The sequence below is a fragment of the Lepidochelys kempii genome, chromosome 3 (assembly GCF_965140265.1).
Source record: "Lepidochelys kempii isolate rLepKem1 chromosome 3, rLepKem1.hap2, whole genome shotgun sequence".
NCBI classification, from domain to species: Eukaryota; Metazoa; Chordata; order Testudines; family Cheloniidae; genus Lepidochelys; species Lepidochelys kempii.
Genome location: NC_133258.1, coordinates 126,469,313 through 126,488,851, shown reverse-complemented (window position 1 = coordinate 126,488,851; position 19,539 = coordinate 126,469,313). Strand labels below are relative to the sequence as shown.

The 19,539-nt window shown below is 40.4% G+C and overlaps 1 protein-coding gene across 5 annotated transcripts in view; it reads right to left on the bottom strand.

Annotated features, from left to right (window-relative positions):
• CEP43 (centrosomal protein 43) overlaps nucleotides 1–19,293 on the bottom strand; it is a 50,910-nt gene extending 31,617 nt beyond the window's left edge. For 4 of the 5 annotated variants that reach the window (XM_073337913.1, XM_073337915.1, XM_073337916.1 and 1 more), the window contains exons 1-5: nucleotides 18,979–19,293; nucleotides 9,305–9,358; nucleotides 6,142–6,196; nucleotides 5,328–5,416; nucleotides 2,536–2,670 (exon numbers count right to left, since the gene is read on the bottom strand). In XM_073337913.1, the coding sequence (XP_073194014.1) occupies nucleotides 2,536–2,670; nucleotides 5,328–5,416; nucleotides 6,142–6,196; nucleotides 9,305–9,358; nucleotides 18,979–19,062 (417 nt within the window). In that variant the 5' untranslated portion in view covers nucleotides 19,063–19,293. The remainder of the gene's footprint in view (nucleotides 1–2,535; nucleotides 2,671–5,327; nucleotides 5,417–6,141; nucleotides 6,197–9,304; nucleotides 9,359–18,978) is intronic. The other variant, XM_073337914.1, reaches the window with a different exon arrangement.
• Between the last annotated feature and the right edge of the window lie 246 nt (nucleotides 19,294–19,539).

Sequence of the window (19,539 nt, the reverse complement as noted above, 5' to 3'; positions counted from 1 at the left end):
CTTTAGTTTATGCAAGTGACAGGGTTAAGTTTACATATTCAGATTTTCCTATTTTAACAATAATCAGCTTGTATACATGTTTTTTTGACTTTAAAAATACAGGCTGCAAGAGATTAATTAAACAAGGAGTCTCTCCAGACAATAAGCACATAGAAACCCACAGCTTTTGGGATTGCTGAATTTGTTTCTGATTGAGTGATGATACTAGGAAGGCAGCAGATGTGAAGCTGAAGTGTCTCACATGAACCAACTGTAAGAAAGGAAGCAGCAACTGATGCCACAGGAAGCCTAGAGAAAGGAGCAGAGATTCCTATAGAACTTCCCATCTTCCCTTAGCTACCATCAGATCTAGCCCTGAAGGAGGAGGGAGAAGTTAGAACTGGCAATGCTGTAGCTGTTCTGGAAAGGAAGCAGTATTTCTTAAATATATATTCAAATATAAATGCTTAATGAGTTATCTCAAAGCAGAACATAATTTCGACCAAATTAGCTCAATTAAGACAGACCTAAAGTTGAAGATTGGCAAGATAAGAGGACTTTGTTCTCTTGGTTGGAAGCCATGCAAAAGTTGCACTTCATAAGAATTTACCATATAGAACAGGGGTGGGCAAACTACAGCCTGTGGGCTGGATCCGGCCTATCAGGGCTTTGAATCTGGCCTACGGGATTGCTACCACCGTGGCGCCCCGGGCCCCGCACCCGAGCTGGAAGCGGCTGGTACCACGTCCCTGTGGCCCCTGGAGGAGGGAGGGCAGAGGGCTCTGTGCACTGCCCTTGCCTCCAGGCACCGCCCCCTGCAGCTCCCATTGGCCAGGAACAGGGAACTGCAGCCAATGGGAGCTTCGGGGGAGGTACCTGCGGGGAGGGCAGCGCACAGAACCCTCTGCCCCTCCTCCCCCAGGGACATGGTGCCAACTGCTCCCGGGAGCAGCGCTGCTCAGAGCCAGGGCAGGCAGGGAGCCTGTCTTAGCCCTGCTGCGCATCACTGCCACCCCAGAGCCGCTCCAGGTAAGTGGTGCCGGGCCAGAGCCCACACCCTGAACCCCTCCTGCACCCCAAACTCCTTGCCCTGAGCCCCCTGCCACACCCCTCCTGCACCCCCTACCCTGAGCCCCCTCGTACACCCTGCACCCCTCCCACACCCCAACCCCAGCCCTACATTCATGACCCTGCATGCAATTTCCCCACCCAGATGTGGCCCTTGGGCCAAAAAGTTTCCCCACCCCGATATAGAAGGCAGGTTTTTAAAAATATTTTGTGTTTTATATTGTTCTTTTGGACTACTGCTTACAGTAAAATGGACATCTGTGCGTACATACAATCCAATACACCAGTGAGCATAGTATTTAAGTGCCATGTATAGTAGATGTATATGCCATAAAAAACATTGAGAATTTTAAGTTTGCACAATTAAGAACTCAAAGATCAGGAATGAAAGAGCTATAACTGCATATGCTACTGCCACAGCCTGCTTCCGGTGTATCTCCACTGCAGACATCTGCAAAGCAGCAACATGATCTTCACCACATATTTACAAAGCACGGCTTTGATACAACTTCCAGAATGGAATCTTGTTTCAGGCTCTCTGTTTCTTTGGAAAAGATTTCTCAAGCAAAAATTCTTGTACCCCTTTTTATGTCCACTCCCCTAAAAAAAATTAGTTTATTTTGGAACATCCCTTATTCTCAGTTCACTGATTTTTCTTTTGTACAAAGTTTCTCACTAATTGCTGTCACCTGTTCTAGACTAAAATATTGTTTCTGTATTGGATGATTAAAAAGCCTCGTCATGGGTCTGAACCTGCTCCTATTGAAGTCAATGGCAAAACTCGCACTGGGTTCAATGGAGCAGGATCAAGCCATATATTCATAGAATGGTAAAATAAAAATAAGAGAAAAATCCACACTGTTGGCATTGGCCTTGCTGCTACTCATTGCAGCTTTATCCATTTTTCTTCTTCTTTTGGGACGTCTCTCAAGCTACTTATTCCCCAAGAGCGAGAACCCTGCTCAGATGGTAACTTGCTAAATAAAGAAAAAAATACTTACAAGTAATTTGTCTTCTCTGAAGATACGACCTTGTAGGGCTCTCACTTCCACTCAGAAGTGAAGATTTTTATGGATGTGTCTCAATTTTTATTATTTGTTTTCATTTTTAATTAGAGGTATATTCTTGCTTGTGTGTTCATTTTGTACTGGATTATCATGGAAACTGCCACCAAAGGAACTGACTGGAACATTTAGATGGTGGTATTTATATGCGTCAAGGAATGGCAAATTACCACCAGTAGGGTGCCTGCCCATGTTTATCTACCACTGCCCTCAAGGGTCAAAAGACCCTAAGAGGTAAGGAAAATCTCAGACTTGCACTTAAGAGCTAAGACCCAGGAATGAAAATCCTGAAGATGGAAACTCTCTCTAAAGATACTATTTCCACACAAAGTATTCAAACAGTTCACCCCTGAGACAAGCAGTTTATAAACTACATAAAAATTTTAATTGTAAAAAAAGTATAATGCATGTTAACAATACTTACTTCTCCACTACTGGAACCCTTTTTCTGCTGACATCTTCTGACCACTTCCAACAATAAGGGGCCACCTACAGTACCTTCTGCTTCTATAATTCCTAAATCTCGGGCTAAATTCTCTCGCCCTTCGAGCCCATTTAGCTGGAAAAAAGTTAACATATAATCTTAATCTTCAATGCAAATGAAAGTGGTAAACTTTTTAGGAGTTAGCACAGCAACAATTTGGCCAACCAATCAAGATTTCCCAGTTGTAATCGTGTACATATCAGGACTAGCTGACACTAAACAGCATCTTTATTATATTCCACATTATAGAACTAACAAAAAACAAAACAAATAAATATTCCAAGTCACTTAACAAACAATTAAGATTAAAATAAATTTTATATTCAAGTTATTTTAGTCTATTACCTTTTAAAACTGGGTCATACCATACTTCAACCAATGATTCTGCAACAAGCTCAGCACAAATGGACCACGGCCTCCATGCAGGGTTTCAGTGACTTCAATGGAACTGTGCAAGCACATGGCTTCACCTATGTGGAGCAGTATGCAGAATCAAAGCCTTACCTTCCAGCCTCTATGGGTCCAAAAAGTCTGATTTTAACTAACGACCCAGATGAAAATTTTTCCTATTCTTTTTTTCCAAATTCCGTTGTTCTCAACATCAGCAACAAGATTATAGAATAGCTTGTAGATCAGTTCAATAAAAAATGAACAAAGGTAGCTCTAAATTCAACTCTTACACACGTTGACACAAAATGTGATAGCATGGTTTGTCCAGGTTTCACTGACATGAGTACAGAATGGCTACAAATGGCATCCTTCCTCTTTTAAATTCTTAAGGTGACTTAATGGGAGCTGTAGTCCGCTTCAAAAATATAGGGAAATCAAACAATAAATTTTACTTGTTATGTAGACATCATCTCATTGAAAACAGACTAAAATTGCCAACATATTTCACATAGGCAACTTGATGAGCCATCACAACTATATACTCATTTAGTCCATAAAGGCCTGGCTTTACTTAAACCGAAAACCTTGAGCTGAAAACATCTATACAACCATCTAATCCTCTGAATCACTCAATCCCATTAAATTAATGGTCTACTACTACAGAAATAATTGTAAGATTGCACAGTGAATGTATTACTTCACTCTAGGATTGTATAAGAGAGTGTGCTGTGAGGAAACAAAAATCAATAGCAAATACAGGAAATAAATTATGGAAAGTTACTGAAAGATAAACAGATTTCAAAATAGATGATAATCTGAAAAATGACTGTAAATGTGCCATTATTTCAATACAGCACCTTTTCAAATATGCTCAGTTTACAAACAAAGATTCCCACACCACAAAAATGCCAGCCCCACAATCTCAATTTGGATTTTCAGAGTCATTTTTCTTTTCATTAATCAATATCAAACTATGCTCTTCCTTAAGTTTGCATAGGTATAGCTGACTGCATTTTAGTAAAAAATAAATCTGTTGATAACACAAAGAACTCAGCCTGCACTCTCCCGTATGTTGGTTCTGTAGGGCTAACAGAAACAGTGTTGAAACAGCATTTTTGGCTACTGAACTCAGCAGATGTGACTCTGGAGACATCAAGGGAGAAATCTGTTAGTGAGGAAGTACCATTTTCAGAACAGACACTCATTTTATGTAATGAACAGGAATACTTGAAATATTTCTCTAGCATACAAGCTCCTCTTAATGGGAGCTGATTCTGAAGACACATGGAGCTGGGGACGTTTGGCACAGCATGGAGTCTAGGTGGTTTTAGGATTAAGTCAGTTGCAGATTTTTCTGAATTTTCTTTTGTGAAACAGGGCAAAAGTCCTTCCACTAGGATAGAATATGAAGCACCAGTTTTTATCAGTTTATCTAGATTGAATTAACAAATGCCTTATATGTAGCCACTTTTTAAAATGGATATGAAATCAATATTTCATTCAAGTGAAAAAAAATTCATCCTTGATCAAATTCAAGCTTAAATAACTAGTTTAGCAACACTTCTTGCAAACTAAACTGGAAAGTGATCAATAAGAATAAAAAAAACTTTGAAAAGAAACAAATGTTCTTTTTTAAAGCAGATGAAAAATATTTTCAACGCGAAATAATCAATGTCATATATAAGTATTTGATAACTGAAAAAGTGTTTTGAAGACCTAGCAAAATATAGTACTACTTAAAAAAAAGGTTTTCAGTCTCCTCCTCTTGTAACAGACTTTTAGGCCAACACCCCAAGCACGTTACCTTGTTGCTTAATGTGTTGTCTGGATCACTTGCATACAATCACTTGTTTTTCCTCCAGTTTCTCTTACTGTATAATGCCACAAAGTGGTTCTGCTGTGAGTTATTTTATTCTCAATTCAGTATTGCTGCACTGATAGAGACATGTAAAATTTGGCACACAGTCCAAAGGAATGTCACCATTTGATTAATAGAATCCCCGACTATTGTGAGCACAGATAGCTCCACAGACAAAACTAATTTATTTTAAGCAACAAAGGTAGAAAAGAATTGATGAAGCATGTATGCTTTTAGTCAGCTTTAAAAACCCACCACCATGAATCATCAATTACATAAACATCCTTTTCTGTACTTGTGACAGTCTATGACTTGGGTTAGTGTAGGGACACAGGTATACATTACTAAGTTCCGGCTGATATTTAGAGCATAAATTTGAGTAACTGGTATAGACCAATACAAAATCCAATAAAGCTTCTGCATTTGTTCATTTCAGATTCTAACAGTCAAGTTAGCAAATGATTAAAAACAGTATCTTCCTTACTGTGCTTGATTCAGGCTGAAAAACGGCCAATGTAAAGTCAAGATTGAAAAACTGAAGAAATTCTGCAACAAGACCAGCAACCAAGCAACCTAAAACGAAAGAGGAAAAAAATAATTTGGTACATTAAACAGAATTAAAATTCTCTTATATTAAGGACCTGATTTTTAAGAGATCCTCAATCCGGTCTCCTCTGTCCCACCCATAATTCTGCAGGTCTGGTTTAGGTATTTAACTACCTAATCCTCAATCCAAATCAGGAAGACATTTAAATTAAACCAAAACTGCTGGAACAAAACTCAAGGCTCCTTCTAAAATTCAGACCCCGTTTAACCTTAAAAAAAAAAAAAAAAGTCTAGCTCAAAGACACCTTAATCTTGGTGTCTGTCCCACACACACTTTTAATGCTGTGCCTCTACAGTCTACTTTCATATTACAGCTTTAGGTTGCTGTTTCTGCTGCCCTAAAAAGGCTCAGTTGAATTACTGTAAATCAACAAATGACAAAACAATGGAAAAAAAATTTCCTCAGCAATTAATTCAAATACCTACAGAAATCAGTCCTCTCAACTAAGACCATGGCAACAACAGAATATTAGCTTTAAAAGCTCTGGACTCAATCTTAACTTCAGTGTGTGCAATGGTACTTTTGACATTTACTTAATGGGAGAAGGACTGGCTTCTATCTTTACTATGTTTATGACCAACATCAGGATCATATTGCAAACACAAGAGCAAATGGATTTACCTTCACTTTTCTTCAAAATATTTGTCAATATCCGAGCAATGTATAAGTTAACAAACAGAGAAAAGCTTACCATCTTTTGTACCTAGAAACTTTTTCAAGCTTTCATTTACCAGGGGTGTTTTGTTCTGTTGAAAGATGAAAAATCAAGGACAATTAATAAGGATTTCCCTGTACTGCAAAGACATTTAACACCTCATCAAGAGTTTTGGCCATAGAGGCCTCACTAGTATAACAAACAGCTTAAACAACTGATTTTAACCAAAAAAAAATGTACTTTTATACTAAGTGTACTAGTAGTAATTAGTAAAGCAGCACATTTAGATGGTCATAATTAAGGCTTAATATTTCTGTTACCAACCCCCAGGGGATTTTAGTTTGGCTATAAAAACATTATAGATAGGAACAGTATCAGCTGGTTACAGATTTTTATGTTTTTCCATACAGTTAAACAAATTACAAGTTCAGCAGTTGAGCGAAACAACCACTGAAAAATAGAAGTTTGCCAATTTTACTCTGTAGGGCTGTCAATCAGTTAACTCCCCTGATTAACTTTAAAAAAAAAAAAAAAAAAAAGAAAGAAAAACTAATCACAATTAATCAGTTTTAATCGCACTGTTAAACAGAATACCAATTGAAATGTATTATTTTTGAATTTTTTCCTACATTTCAAATATATTGAATTATAACACAGAATACAAAATACACTGCTCACTTTATATTTATTACAAATATTTGCACTGTAAAATGACAAAAGATACAGTATTCTTCAATTCACCTCATACAAGTACTGTAGTGCAATCTCTATCATGAGAGTGCAACTTACAAATGTAGATTTTGTTACATAACTGCACTCAAAAACAATGCAAAACTTTAGAGCCTACAAATCCACTAAGTCCTACTTCTCATTCAGCCAATCGCTCAGACAAACAAGTTTGTTTACATTTACAGGACATAATGCTGCCCACTAATTTACAACATCATCAACCTGAAAGTGAGAACAGGCATTCACACAGGACTTTTGTAGCCAGCATTGCAAGGTATCTACGTGCCAGATATGCTAACCATTCGTATGCCCCTTCATGCTTCGGCCACCATTCTAGAGGACATGCTTCCATGCCGATGACGCTCATTAAAAAAATAATATGTTAATTAAATTTGTGACTGAACTCCTTTGGGGGAGAACTGTATGTCTCGGACTCTATTTTACTCACATTCTGCCATATATTTCATATTATACTAATCTTGGATGATTACCCAGCATGTTCTTCATTTTAAGAAAACTTTCTCTGCAGATTTGACAAAATGCGAAGAAGGTACTAATGTGAGATCTCTAAAAGCACTCAACCCAAGATTTAAGAATCTGAAGAGCCTTCCAAAAATATCTAAGGATGAGGTATAGAGCAAACTTTCAGAAGTCTTAAAAGAGCAACATTCCAATGTGGAAACTACAGAACCTGAACTACCAGAAAAGAAAACCAACCTTCTGCTGGTGGCATTTGCCTCAGATGATGAAAATAAACATGCGTTGGTCTGCACTGTTTTGGACAGTTATCAAGCAAAACCCGTCATCAGCATGGACGCAGCATTGTGAATAAAAAGTGGGCCACATTATCTCCTGTAAATGTAAACAAACTTGTTTGTCTGAGCAATTGACTGAACAAGAAATAGGACTGAGTGGACTTGTACACTCTAAAGTTTTGCATTGTTTTATTTTTGAATGCAGGGGTTTTTTGTACACAATTTTCTATCATGAAAGTTGAACATACAAATGTAGATTGCACTAAAATACATGTATTAGGTGAACTGAAAAATACTCTTTTGTTTTTCCAGCACAAATATTTGTAATAAAAATACACTTTGTATTCTGTGGTGTAATTAAAATATATTTGAAAATGTGAACATCCACAAATTATTTAAATAAATGGTACTCTATTATTGAGTAACAGTGTGATTAATTGCGGGATTAATTGTGCGATTCGTTTTTTAAATTGCTTGACAGCTCTACTATTTTGCACTCGCTCTGTTTTTTAAAATAGAATTTGCAGATTCTTCAGGCAAAATATGGACTAAACTATTCGTTAACATGGGATTACTAAATGATAGTTTTATTTTCTATTTTTTGCAATAAATTCCTGTAAGTGTCTAAGTGTTAATTTCCCCTACTAGATCTGTTCTATTTAACTTACATAGTAAAATCAAGAAGAAATTAACTTGCAGTTTTTGGTTTGAAAAATCACTGTATAATTTAGATAATGCCAAATTCTAAACCAAGATCACCATCATACCAAAATATCACTGTTCATGCATCAGTCTAATAACGATGTCTGTACATCTCCAGGAACAGCCTTTGTCTGTGTTAACTATTGCTGCAGAGTCACCAGAAGCACAAAAATTTGCAAATGAGAAATATTTTTTTTTAATTTATATTTAGAATTCAGAGGCTCTAATTTTAAATGTAAGCTTATACATGAGTAAACTGATAAAGTTCCTTTCAATTTTTTTTTAAAATGCAGAAGTACTTAATTTTTTTAAATTATTTTTTCATAATGTGCTTTTTGAAAGTATTTCAGAAGTCTTTTATGATCGATAGGATATTGATGGGGTCAATAAGAAACATGTTAAAAGAATTTATGAACATACTTGATGAACTGGAGTATCTTTTTTAGATGTTTGTAGTGTTGTTGCAGCCACGTCGGTCCCAGGATATGACAGAGATAAGGTGGGGGAGCTAGTATCTTTTATTGGACTAACTTCTGCTGGTAGAAGAGACAAGTTTTTGAGAGTCATAGAGCTCTTCTTCAGGGACCTGTGAAGCTCAAAAACTTGTCTCTTCCAGCAACGAAAGCTGGTCCAATAAAACATATTACCTCCTCCACCTTGTCTCTTTCCTATCCTCCTTAGAGTCATTCTGGACAACATGCTATTTCAAAACTACCCAAGATCAATATTTACCCAAGAGAGCTAACCAATTGTAAATGAGATGTTATGAATCTAACCAGATCTTATAAAAAGGAAAAGATAGAAAACAGACAGTTTAATATTTTTCAGGGATATTTCTGTCATATTTAAAGCTTGACCCTGTTACCACTGAAATCAGTGAGAATTTAAGGATAGCAACATACTTTTGGCAAAGTGACAAAAAAATGAACTTTTTATTTGTATTTTTGTACTTTTTATTGCATTAAACATTTACTGAAAGCTGAAGTAGAAATTACATTCTTTTATCTCCTTACCTCTACTTTTTCTTGCTCTTCAAGTGCCAAAAATACAGCTGCTCGTAGTTCTGCCTACCAAATTAAAAAAGAACCCGTATTTTTGCGGTCAGTTTTCTCCCCACAATTCAAATACAACAAGCAACAAGTAGCCTGCCAGGTATTTGTTTAAAACTGACCCCAGCTTCTTCCTGAGGTACTTGTATTGAATTTAATACACCTAAATGCCTTCATTAAACTAAAGCTATATGCAACGTGGCTTGGGGCTGAGAAAGAAGAGTTTTTAATCTGAAAAAAAAGGGAAGAAATAGGAATGTGAACTACAGCAGAACCTCAGTTATGAACACCTTGGAAATGGAGGTTGTTCATAACTAAAATGTTCGTAACTCTAAAAACATTATAGTTGTTCTTTCAAAAGTTTACAACTGAACATTGACTCAATACAGCTCTGAAACTTTACTATGCAGAAGAAAAAATGCTGTTGTTCGTAACTCTGAGGTTCCACTGTACATGGCCCATTAGGTCATTTCTGCTGTCAGTGTGGGATTTTTTTTTAAACACTGCCTAGGGGGACTGGACACCTAATTCCTATTAATTTTGAATACAAGTGGGACATTTAAGTCCCTTAGGTGTCTTTGAAACTCACACATTTAATATACAATTCTATGATAAGGAAATGTACACAAATAACATACTCAAAACTAGGAAAATGTTAATAGTAAAGTACAGATATTTCTTCAGTGTCTGGTCAGGAGACATGCAACAGAATCTAAACTCAGGAATCTGAGCAGTATTAAAGGTATAAAACTATTTCTTTATTTTTTGGATTCATTGTGCTCATGGATCTCATTTTCATTCATCGGTTTTTCTTCTTGAACATTCAAATGTTAGTCTTGCATGAATACTTCCTTATGTTTGAGTTTCCCTATGTCCCTCATATATTGTGGATAGTTATCTGAAAACATTCGCTCAATGTGCAGCGGCAGGAGAAAAGCTAACAGCATCTTAGGAACCATTTGGAAAGGGATAGATAAGACAAAAATATCATAATACCACTACATAAAGTAGCGGAATGCCCACATCTTGAATACCACGGGCAGTTCTGTTCACCCCATCTCAAAAACAATATATTAGGACTGGAAAAGGTCCAGAGAAGGGCAACAAGAATGATTAGTGTTATAAAACAGCTTTCATATGAGGAAGGATTAATAAGATTGGGACTTTTCAGATCGGAAAAGAGACGACTAAAGGAGGATCTGATAGAGGTCATAATAGAGGTTCATGATCATAAAATCGTGAACGGTGTGGAGAAGTGAGTAAGAAAGTGTTATTTACTCCTTCACATAACACAAGAACTGGGGGCCACCCAATGAAATTAATAGGCAGCAGCTTAAAAACAAACGAAAGGAAGTACTTCTTCACACAATGCACTGTCAACCTGTGGAACTCATTGTCAGGGGATCTTGTGAAGGCCAAAAGCACAACTGGGTTCAAAAAAGAATTAGATAAGGTCATGGAGGATAGGTCCACCAACGGCTATTAGCCAAAATGTTGAGGAATGCAACCCCATGCTCTGTGTGTCCTAGCCTCCGAGTGCCAGAACCTGGAAGTGGACAACAGAGGATGGATTACTCAACAATTGTCTGTTCTGTTTATTCCCGCTGAAGCACCTGGTTTTGGCCTCTTTCAGAAAACAGGATACTGGGCTAGATGGACCATTGGTTTGACCCAGTATGGCCATTATTGTTATGAAGTATCAGGCAGGAATACTTGAGGATAACAGTGGAGCAATAGCAACAGCAGTTAAAGTTATGCCAGTGTTTTCAATTGAGCAAGGGTGACAATGTTTTCCAAGAACTGTGTGTTTTGATTTGTAGAATTAAATTAAAATAGTAATTCCAGGTTTTAGAGTGCTTGAATTTTCCAGGACACTTAAAGAAAGAGAGCTGATCTTAGTTATCACTGCTCCAAAATGAATCATTTGGGAATTAACTGGATTCTGACCTTCTCTTCAAGTTCTCTTTAAAACCTCACAAAGCAGTACAAGATATGAAATTAATCTAATTCTTTAGTATATGTTGTTCATGTCCATATTCATTAAAAGTTTCAATTTATACTGTTGCTATTTTTTAAGGTAAAATATTAATACACTGACACTAAACAGTACTTTGTCAACTCATCAGCACTTCTATACACATATTATAATTAGCATGAAGGTGTTAACATGACACATTGTTACTCAATATATGTTTTCTGAGCACAAGTTAAGACAACAGAACATTACTAGGGTTTTTGTCCCTCACAGAAGTTGAAATGACAATATTTCAGGCACAGCAGTTACTATAATAAAAGTTTTCTAGTAGAAGGTTTCTCGGGACACAATGTTCACAGCAAAGATTTCCCTTCAGTGGGATGTTCAATGTTTACAATTGCATTTGACGGTAATAGTTCACGAAGTGCTTGATTTTCTCAGGGAATGCTGTAAAACAGCCCTTGTGAATCAGTCAACTTTTTTTACAAGCTACTTTTTTTTTTTTTTAAAGAAATCAACTATGTAATTATAATACTATTTTTACAAATTTAAAGAGTATGGTTAAGTTCCCCACCTGCACCTAACATTTAAAGTTTACCTCATTTTGTTTCTTTACAAGCCAACTAACTTCCTGATTGGTTTCAAATGTATTTCTCTCTCACTCTACTAATGCCATAGAAGCCAGATGCACTTACAGCAGGAAGGGAACAGCCAGTTAAACGAAACATTCCCTGATGAGACTGAACAGTTAAAGTATTCTGTTAATTGTTTATGAATGGAAGACAGGAACTGGTGCATAAAGGGGTACGCAGTCTCTGCTCCTTAGGTAGGTTAAGAGGCAAACTCAGTGGTTCTTCATGATAGAGAGAATTACTCATCCTGGACACCTTGGTACTCCTTCCAAACATCCCTCAAAGAAGAGAGCCTCTGGTGACACCTCCTCCTGGGCCACATACAAAGTGATCCCACAGTCCTATTAGAAGTCCACATTACATCAATGCAAATAAGTGTCCCTGCTAAGATTCTATCATAGTGATTTAGTTCATGTACCACAAGCAGATCTGGCTCTCATGTCATTAACAAGGTAGAAGATAGCCACTTTACAAATAAAAAGAAGGGGACCCTTGAAATTAGCTCAAGCACAAATTTTAAATTTAAAATATGAACAATTATTTCTTAAAAATACTCATTTACTTCAAAGAAGCTAAAAAATGTTAAAAGTATAGTAACATTATTTATAATGGTACCTAGACAGTCATTCCAGTTTAATGAACAAGCTGTCCTCCTGAAGTGAAGCTGCTTCTGTAACCATACATGCAAGAGCAAAGGGAGGGGAATATAGGTGCAAGTTGCCCTGAACTGTGACAGAAGGGGCTGTGGAAACTAATTAGTTCTTTAAAATAAAGAATCAACTTTATACCATCTTAACAATTAATATAATTTTATTCTTTTTTAACCCTCTGTTGTGGCAATCCTGATAACTGCCCAACAGAAACAGTTTTAGGCTGAACTAATAAAACTGACTTATCAAGGCTGCTGTTAGCTTTATGTTGTCAAAGAGTGTCTTGCTCGCTTATTGCTACAAGCGAGAGGTGTTGCAAGTGCTGCAAACCCCATGTCACAAGTGACTAGGGTGACCAGACGTCCCGATAAAATTGGGACTGTCCCGATTTTTAGGTCTTTGTCCCATGTCCTGACCGATGCACGGTCAGGACGCCATTTGTCCCAATATTGCGGCTTTGGCCACTCTGGCTTTTTTATTTTTCCCCCTCCTTCTTTCCCCATGTGTCCTGATATTTTCTCCATTATATCTGGTCACCTTACTAGTGACATTTCACCCAACTAAAGGAATATAAAATGATTTTGAACAAGTCATAGCCAATCAGAAAATAGTGGTTGTAATGCAGGATATGGGGGAGGGGGAAGGGAAAGAGTAGAGGCAGCCCGAGCACCTGCTCCCCACGGAAGGTCTGGGCTGCGCTCAAGGCCTGAGGGGCCGGAAGAGACAGGAGCTGTGGGGAGCTGCTTTGGGGGCCCCCCACAGGCCCAGAGCGGCCCAGGGGATTAGCAGGGGGCCGGGAGCAGGAAGTGGAATGACCCGGCCCCAGCCCATTCCGCCCCCCCCTCCCACTGGTGGCAGGGAGAAGGGATCCCCTCTCCCCCCCAGTGGTGGGAAGCTGAGCGACACAGCAGGGAGCCAGCAGAGTGCTGCAGGCTAGGGCGCTCTGCTTCCCACCACTGCCGGTGAGTGCAGGGGTAGGCCTGACCCCCTGCTGCCACCGCCAGGCCCCCCGGTAATCGCCTGGGCCGCATCCGTCGCTGGGGGAGGGGGCTTGGGAGAAGGGGTGGGGTGGGGGCAGAAGGAGATGGAGCAGGGGTAGAGGGAGTTGTCCCAGAACGCACATGGGGGGCCAGCTGGGGAATGGGGCTGGCCGCTGGGGGCGCTGCCACCTATGAAGCACGCAGCTGTGTAGGACACCATGAAATTTGGGGAAGTCTGGTGCCCCAAATTTCATGGTGCCCTACGCAGCATGCGTATTCTGCGCATGCCTAAGGACAGCCCTGAGTAGAGGCCTTCCTTTTTCATATGAAAACTGTCTCCCTGAAATAAGAAAAGAAAAAGCACAAGCTCTTCAGAACAGGGCCCAAGTCTTCTTTTGTGTTTGTACAGCACTCACCACATTGTCAGTCTTAGTGGAAACAAGTAATAAAAAAAGAGTATGAATGTGAAGAACAGGCTTTTGTAGAAACATGTCACAAGAATACATGAAATAACAGGAAAGAACACACACCTGGGTAGTTTCTGAATGTTCATAGATTCATAGATATTTAGGTCAGAAGGGACCATTATGATCATCTAGTCTGACCTCCTGCACAATGCAGGCCACAGAATTTCACCCACCACTCCTAAAAAAGACCTCACACCTATATCTGTGCTATTGAAGTCCTCAAATTGTAGTTTGAAGACCTCAAGGAGCAGAGAATCCTCCAGCAAGTGACCCGTGCCCCATGCTACAGAGGAAGGCGAAAAACCTCCAGGGCCTTCCAATCTGCCCTGGAGGAAAATTCCTTCCCGACCCCAAATATGGCGATCAGCTAAACCCTGAGCATATGGGCAAGATTCATCAGCCAGATACTACAAAAAATTCTTTCCCGGGTAACTTGGATCTTACCCCATCTAAAAACCCATCACAGGCCATTGGGCCTATTTACCATGAATATTTAATTACCAAAACCATGTTATCCCATCATACCATCTCCTCCATAAACTTATCGAGTTTAATCTTAAAGCAAGATAGATCTTTTGCCCCCACTACTTCCCTCGGAAGGCTATTCCAAAACTTCACTCCTCTGATGGTTAGAAACCTTCGTCTAATTTCTAATCTAAATTTCCTAGTGGCCAGTTTATATCCATTTGTTCTTGTGTCCACATTGGTACTGAGTTTAAATAATTCCTCTCCCTCTCTGGTATTTATCCCTCTGATATATTTATAGAGAGCAATCATATCTCCCCTTAACCTTCTTTTAGTTAGGCTAAACAAGCCAAGCTCCCTGAGTCTCCTTTCATAAGACAAGTTTTCCATTCCTCGGATCATCCTAGTAGCCCTTCTCTGTACCTGTTCCAGTTTGAATTCATCCTTCTTAAACATGGGAGACCAGAACTGCACACAGTATTCCAGGTGAGGTCTCACCAGTGCCTTATATAACGGTACTAAAACCTCCTTATCCCTACTGGAAATACCTCTCCTGATGCATCCCAAGACGACATTAGCTTTTTTCACAGCCATATCACATTGGCAGCTCATAGTCATCCTATGATCAACCAATACTCCAAGGTCCTTTTCCTCCTCCGTTACTTCTAGTTGATGCGTCCCTAGCTTATAACTAAAATTCTTGTTATTAATCCCTAAATGCATGACCTTACACTTCTCACTATTAAATTTCATCCTATTCCTATTACTCCAGTTTACAAGGTCATCCAGATCCTCCTGTAGGGTATCCCTGTCCTTCTCTAAATTAGCAATACCTCCCAGCTTTGTATCATCTGCAAACTTTATTAGCACACTCCCACTTTTTGTGCCCAGGTCAGTAATAAAAAGATTAAATAAGATTGGTCCCAAAACTGATCCTTGAGGAACTCCACTGGTAACCTCCCTCCAACTTGACAGTTCACCTTTCAGTAGGACCCGTTGTAGTCTCCCCTTTAACCAATTCCCTATCCACCTTTCAATTTTCCTATTGATGCCCATCTTATCCAATTTAACTAATAATTCCCCATGTGGCACAGTATCAAACGCCTTACTAAAATCTAAGTAAATTTTCATGCTCATGGATTATGAACACTATTATATATTTCAGTTTAAAAGCAAAAGAAGAAATGTGTATCAATTGCAAGTGGATAATATACCAATTATACATGTTTAAGTATTTGCCAATGTACAAATTAAGATTTTACTCATTCTCTTGTGCTCAAAAACTAGTAAATAAAATATAACACTTCTAAAATAACTGCCCAGCATTACTCTAAACATTAACAGTTTTAAAGGATAATAGACATTTTGCATTGTCAAGTTAATTTACGCAAATGCCAATGTGCACAAGATATTTATACACAGAAAAGCCAAAAATCAAGCAAACTACTACTATTATTATTACAACCTCATACAAACTACTGTAGGACAAAGATCTCACTTTGGTTCCTTCACAAGTCTCTGCAGAAGGCCTAAAACTAACTAAATAGGTTTTGTATATTTTCCCCAGTTTTATTGCTGGTCACCTTTACAATACATCTTCTATTGATAATATTCTATGTTAACTAGAATCCTTCCACATTTGTCTCTTATGACAAGTTCACGTTCTCTTGACTTCATCTGCATCAGACTCGTATACACACCCTTCTTAGAGTTTGCTCTCATTTATGTCTTACTGATCTCCACAGGATACTGAACACAAATCCTTCTATGCCTTACTTTCTAGCTTTTACCCTCACCCATCCTTGGAAAGTACTGTTTAATTTTGGGGTATAAATCCTACATAAATACGCAATATCAGAGTATAGCTTGTTTTCCCTAACAGGTACACAATACTCAAGCAAACAATATATTGAGCATCCTTACATTTAAATGTATTGTAAGAAAAAATCCTTATGCATGATATAAACCAACTTGAAGGGCAGATGCCTAACAAAATCGATTGGATCAATAGAAGTAGCGCAACTCCCATAAATTGCCACTACCTATCAAAAGTCTGTGCTTACCCCCATTCAGACAGCTGCTACTACATGGCCATTTAGAATACTGTGTTTAAGATATGAAAACTGAATTTCAGGGACGCATGGCATCAGTGGGAGCCACTGGTAAAAAAAGCGCTATCAGCAGAAGCTACAGGAGCCATTTACAAGTCTCTGTTGGGCATACGGACCAAGTGAGGAGCAGGATGTAGCGTATACTTCCAGGAGTCTCTCGCTACTTTTATCTCAACCAAGGCCAACTTAATTTAACCACATCAGAGTGGCAGCCGCAATGGTCTGGATCAGCAAAAACAATGAGGACTCCTTGTGGCACCTTAGAGGCCAACAAATGTATCTGGGCATAAGCTTTCAAAGGCTAAAACCCACTTCATCAGATGCATTGAGTGGAAAATACAGAGGCAGGTATAAATTCACAGCACATGAAAAGATAGGAGTTGTCTTACCAAGTGGGGATGAGGCAAGTGCTAACGAGCCAATTCAATTAAGGTGGAAGTGGGTTATTCTCAACAATTAACAAGAAGGGGTTAACACCAAGGGGGGGGGGAGGAGAATCACTTTTGTAGTGCTAATGAGGCCAATGTAATCATCGGTTGCATCCGATGAAGTGAGCTGTAGCTCACGAAAGCTCATGCTCAAATAAATTGGTTAGTCTCTAAGGTGCCACAAGTACTCCTTTTCTTTTTGCGAATACAGACTAACACGGCTGTTACTCTGAAAAATGTAATCAAGGTGGCTCATTTCAAATAGTTGACAAGAATGTGTGAGTATCAGCAGGGGAAAATTAGTTTTTGTAGTGACCCATCCACTCCTAGTCTTTATTCAGGCCTAATTTGATAGAGTCTATTTTTGAAGTATTGCCACTTTTAAGACTGTTATTGAGTGTCCAGGGAGATCGAAGTATTCTTCTGGTTTTTGAATGTTAGAACTGTTGGTGTCTGATTTGTGTCCAGATATTCTTTTGTGTAGAGACTGTCCAGTTTGGTCAATGTAGATGGCAGAGGGGCATTGCTAGCACATATCACATTGGTAGATGTGCACGTGAACAAGCCCCTGATGGTGTGGCTAGGTCCTATGATGGTGTCCCTTGAATAGATATGCAGATAGAGTTGGCAACAGGGTCCGTTGCAGGGATTGGTTCCTGGGTTAGTGTTTTTGTTGTGTGGTGTGTAGTTGCTAGAGAATATTTGCTTCAGGTTGGGGGGCTAAAAGTGGCAGAATTCAATTTTTTTCAAATGATTTTGACCCATAAATCCAATGTGTATTTTTAAAAAAATTTTCCAATGTTTTATACATTTAATTTTCCACATTTGCAAGAAATTATGGGTGATCAGAGAATGACAGTAAACATCAGGATATAAAAGCAAAGCTTTATTACCATTAAAACACAAACAGTCAATGTCACGTGTCAAAACATAGAAAGTAAACATCCTAAAATCCAACTTTAAGAAGTTCTCAAGCAGCATTTTTCTTACTTTGCCTAGTTGTTAATTTCAACTATTGATGAAAATATTTGTGTTGTTTGTTTCTATTGGTGAAATCAATAGATACCAACATTTATTGATAAAAATCAAAAACCTTCCAAGCCCAATTATAACTTGTAGAACATTAGAATGGGAGGATTTAGGTAAGGATGTGTGTGTGTGTGTATTTTACACACACGGGGGGGGGGGGGAGTGGAATTTTACATAAGAAATTAAACTGAAATAGCGGCAAAGAGTCCTGTGGCACCTTAAAGACAAACAGACGTATTGGAGCATAAGTTTTCGTGGTTGAATACCCACTTCGTCGGATACATGCACGAAAGCTCATGCTCCAATATGTCTGTTAGTCTATAAGGTGCCACAGGACTCTTTGCCGCTTTTACAGGTCCAGACTAACACGGCTACCCCTCTGATGAGCTGAAAGAGCTGATCCGCTCCAGCTACTCCTTTGCTTTGCTAGGAGCGCCACGGGCCCGGAGCTGCCACACTAGCGTGGGGAGCAAACTCGCCCGCAACGCAGGGAGCGCAGCGGCAGAGCGATCCCTGACCGGGCCGGCCAACCCCCCGCGCCATCAGGGACGTTTCACGAGCACTTTGCCCCGGGTGGGCCGGAGGCGAGGGCTGCGGCGCTTCCCGGGCGCGGAACATCCCATAGGGCCTTCGCGCAGGGCAGAGGCTCGCCACGGCTCCTGCGTAACCCACGGTGCCCGTAGGCCAGACAGGCGCCGCCATCGCGGCCCGGACTACCGTGGGTAGGGGCGGCACAGGAGGAAGCGAACCGAGTCCCCGACCCCGCCTCCCCCTGGCGCGGGGCGGAGTGGCGGTTAGGGCCGTTAGGGCAGCTGGCACCACCTCGCGCTCTGTCCGCCCCCCACCACCACGCGCGCATGTGTCTCGCGCCCCAGGGGACAAGCCCCTCCCCCGCCCATACCTTGATTTTATTGAGCACCCCGCTGCTCTCCAGCGTCTGCACAAGGAGGTCCCGCAGCTCCGTGTCCTCCTCCGCCGCCGCCATCTTGTTTCTCCCTGACAACCGCCCAAACTATGTTAGCGGCGGGAGCGGCGGCGCAGATTCGCGGCGGGGAAGAGAAGAGAAGAGGCGCCGACGCCAGGGCAGGCTCCAGGGGACGGGGCCAAGCGGCCGCGGCGACCGGCTGGCCACCCAAGAGGCGGCGGGGCGGGACCGGAGCTGCCCAGGACCTGCCTCGGGCCCGGCACGCGGAATGTGCGGCTGCGAACGGGCAGCGCCGCGATTGGCTGGCGGGCGCGGGAGGTTTAAAGGGAATGGGCGGGGCTAGGCCCGGGCCTGGGTCGGGGAGCGGCGCCCGGGGAAATCGCGGGGTTCCCTGGAGCTGCTCAGGGGCGGGGCGGGCTTTCCCAGGAGGGGCCCGTTTGTGGGGCAGCGGCTCGGGCTGGCGGCTGCCTGGTGTCCTGGGCTTAACGTCGTCCCTGCTGTCGGGGGGTGTGTTGTGGGAACCCTGGGTGGAGAGCG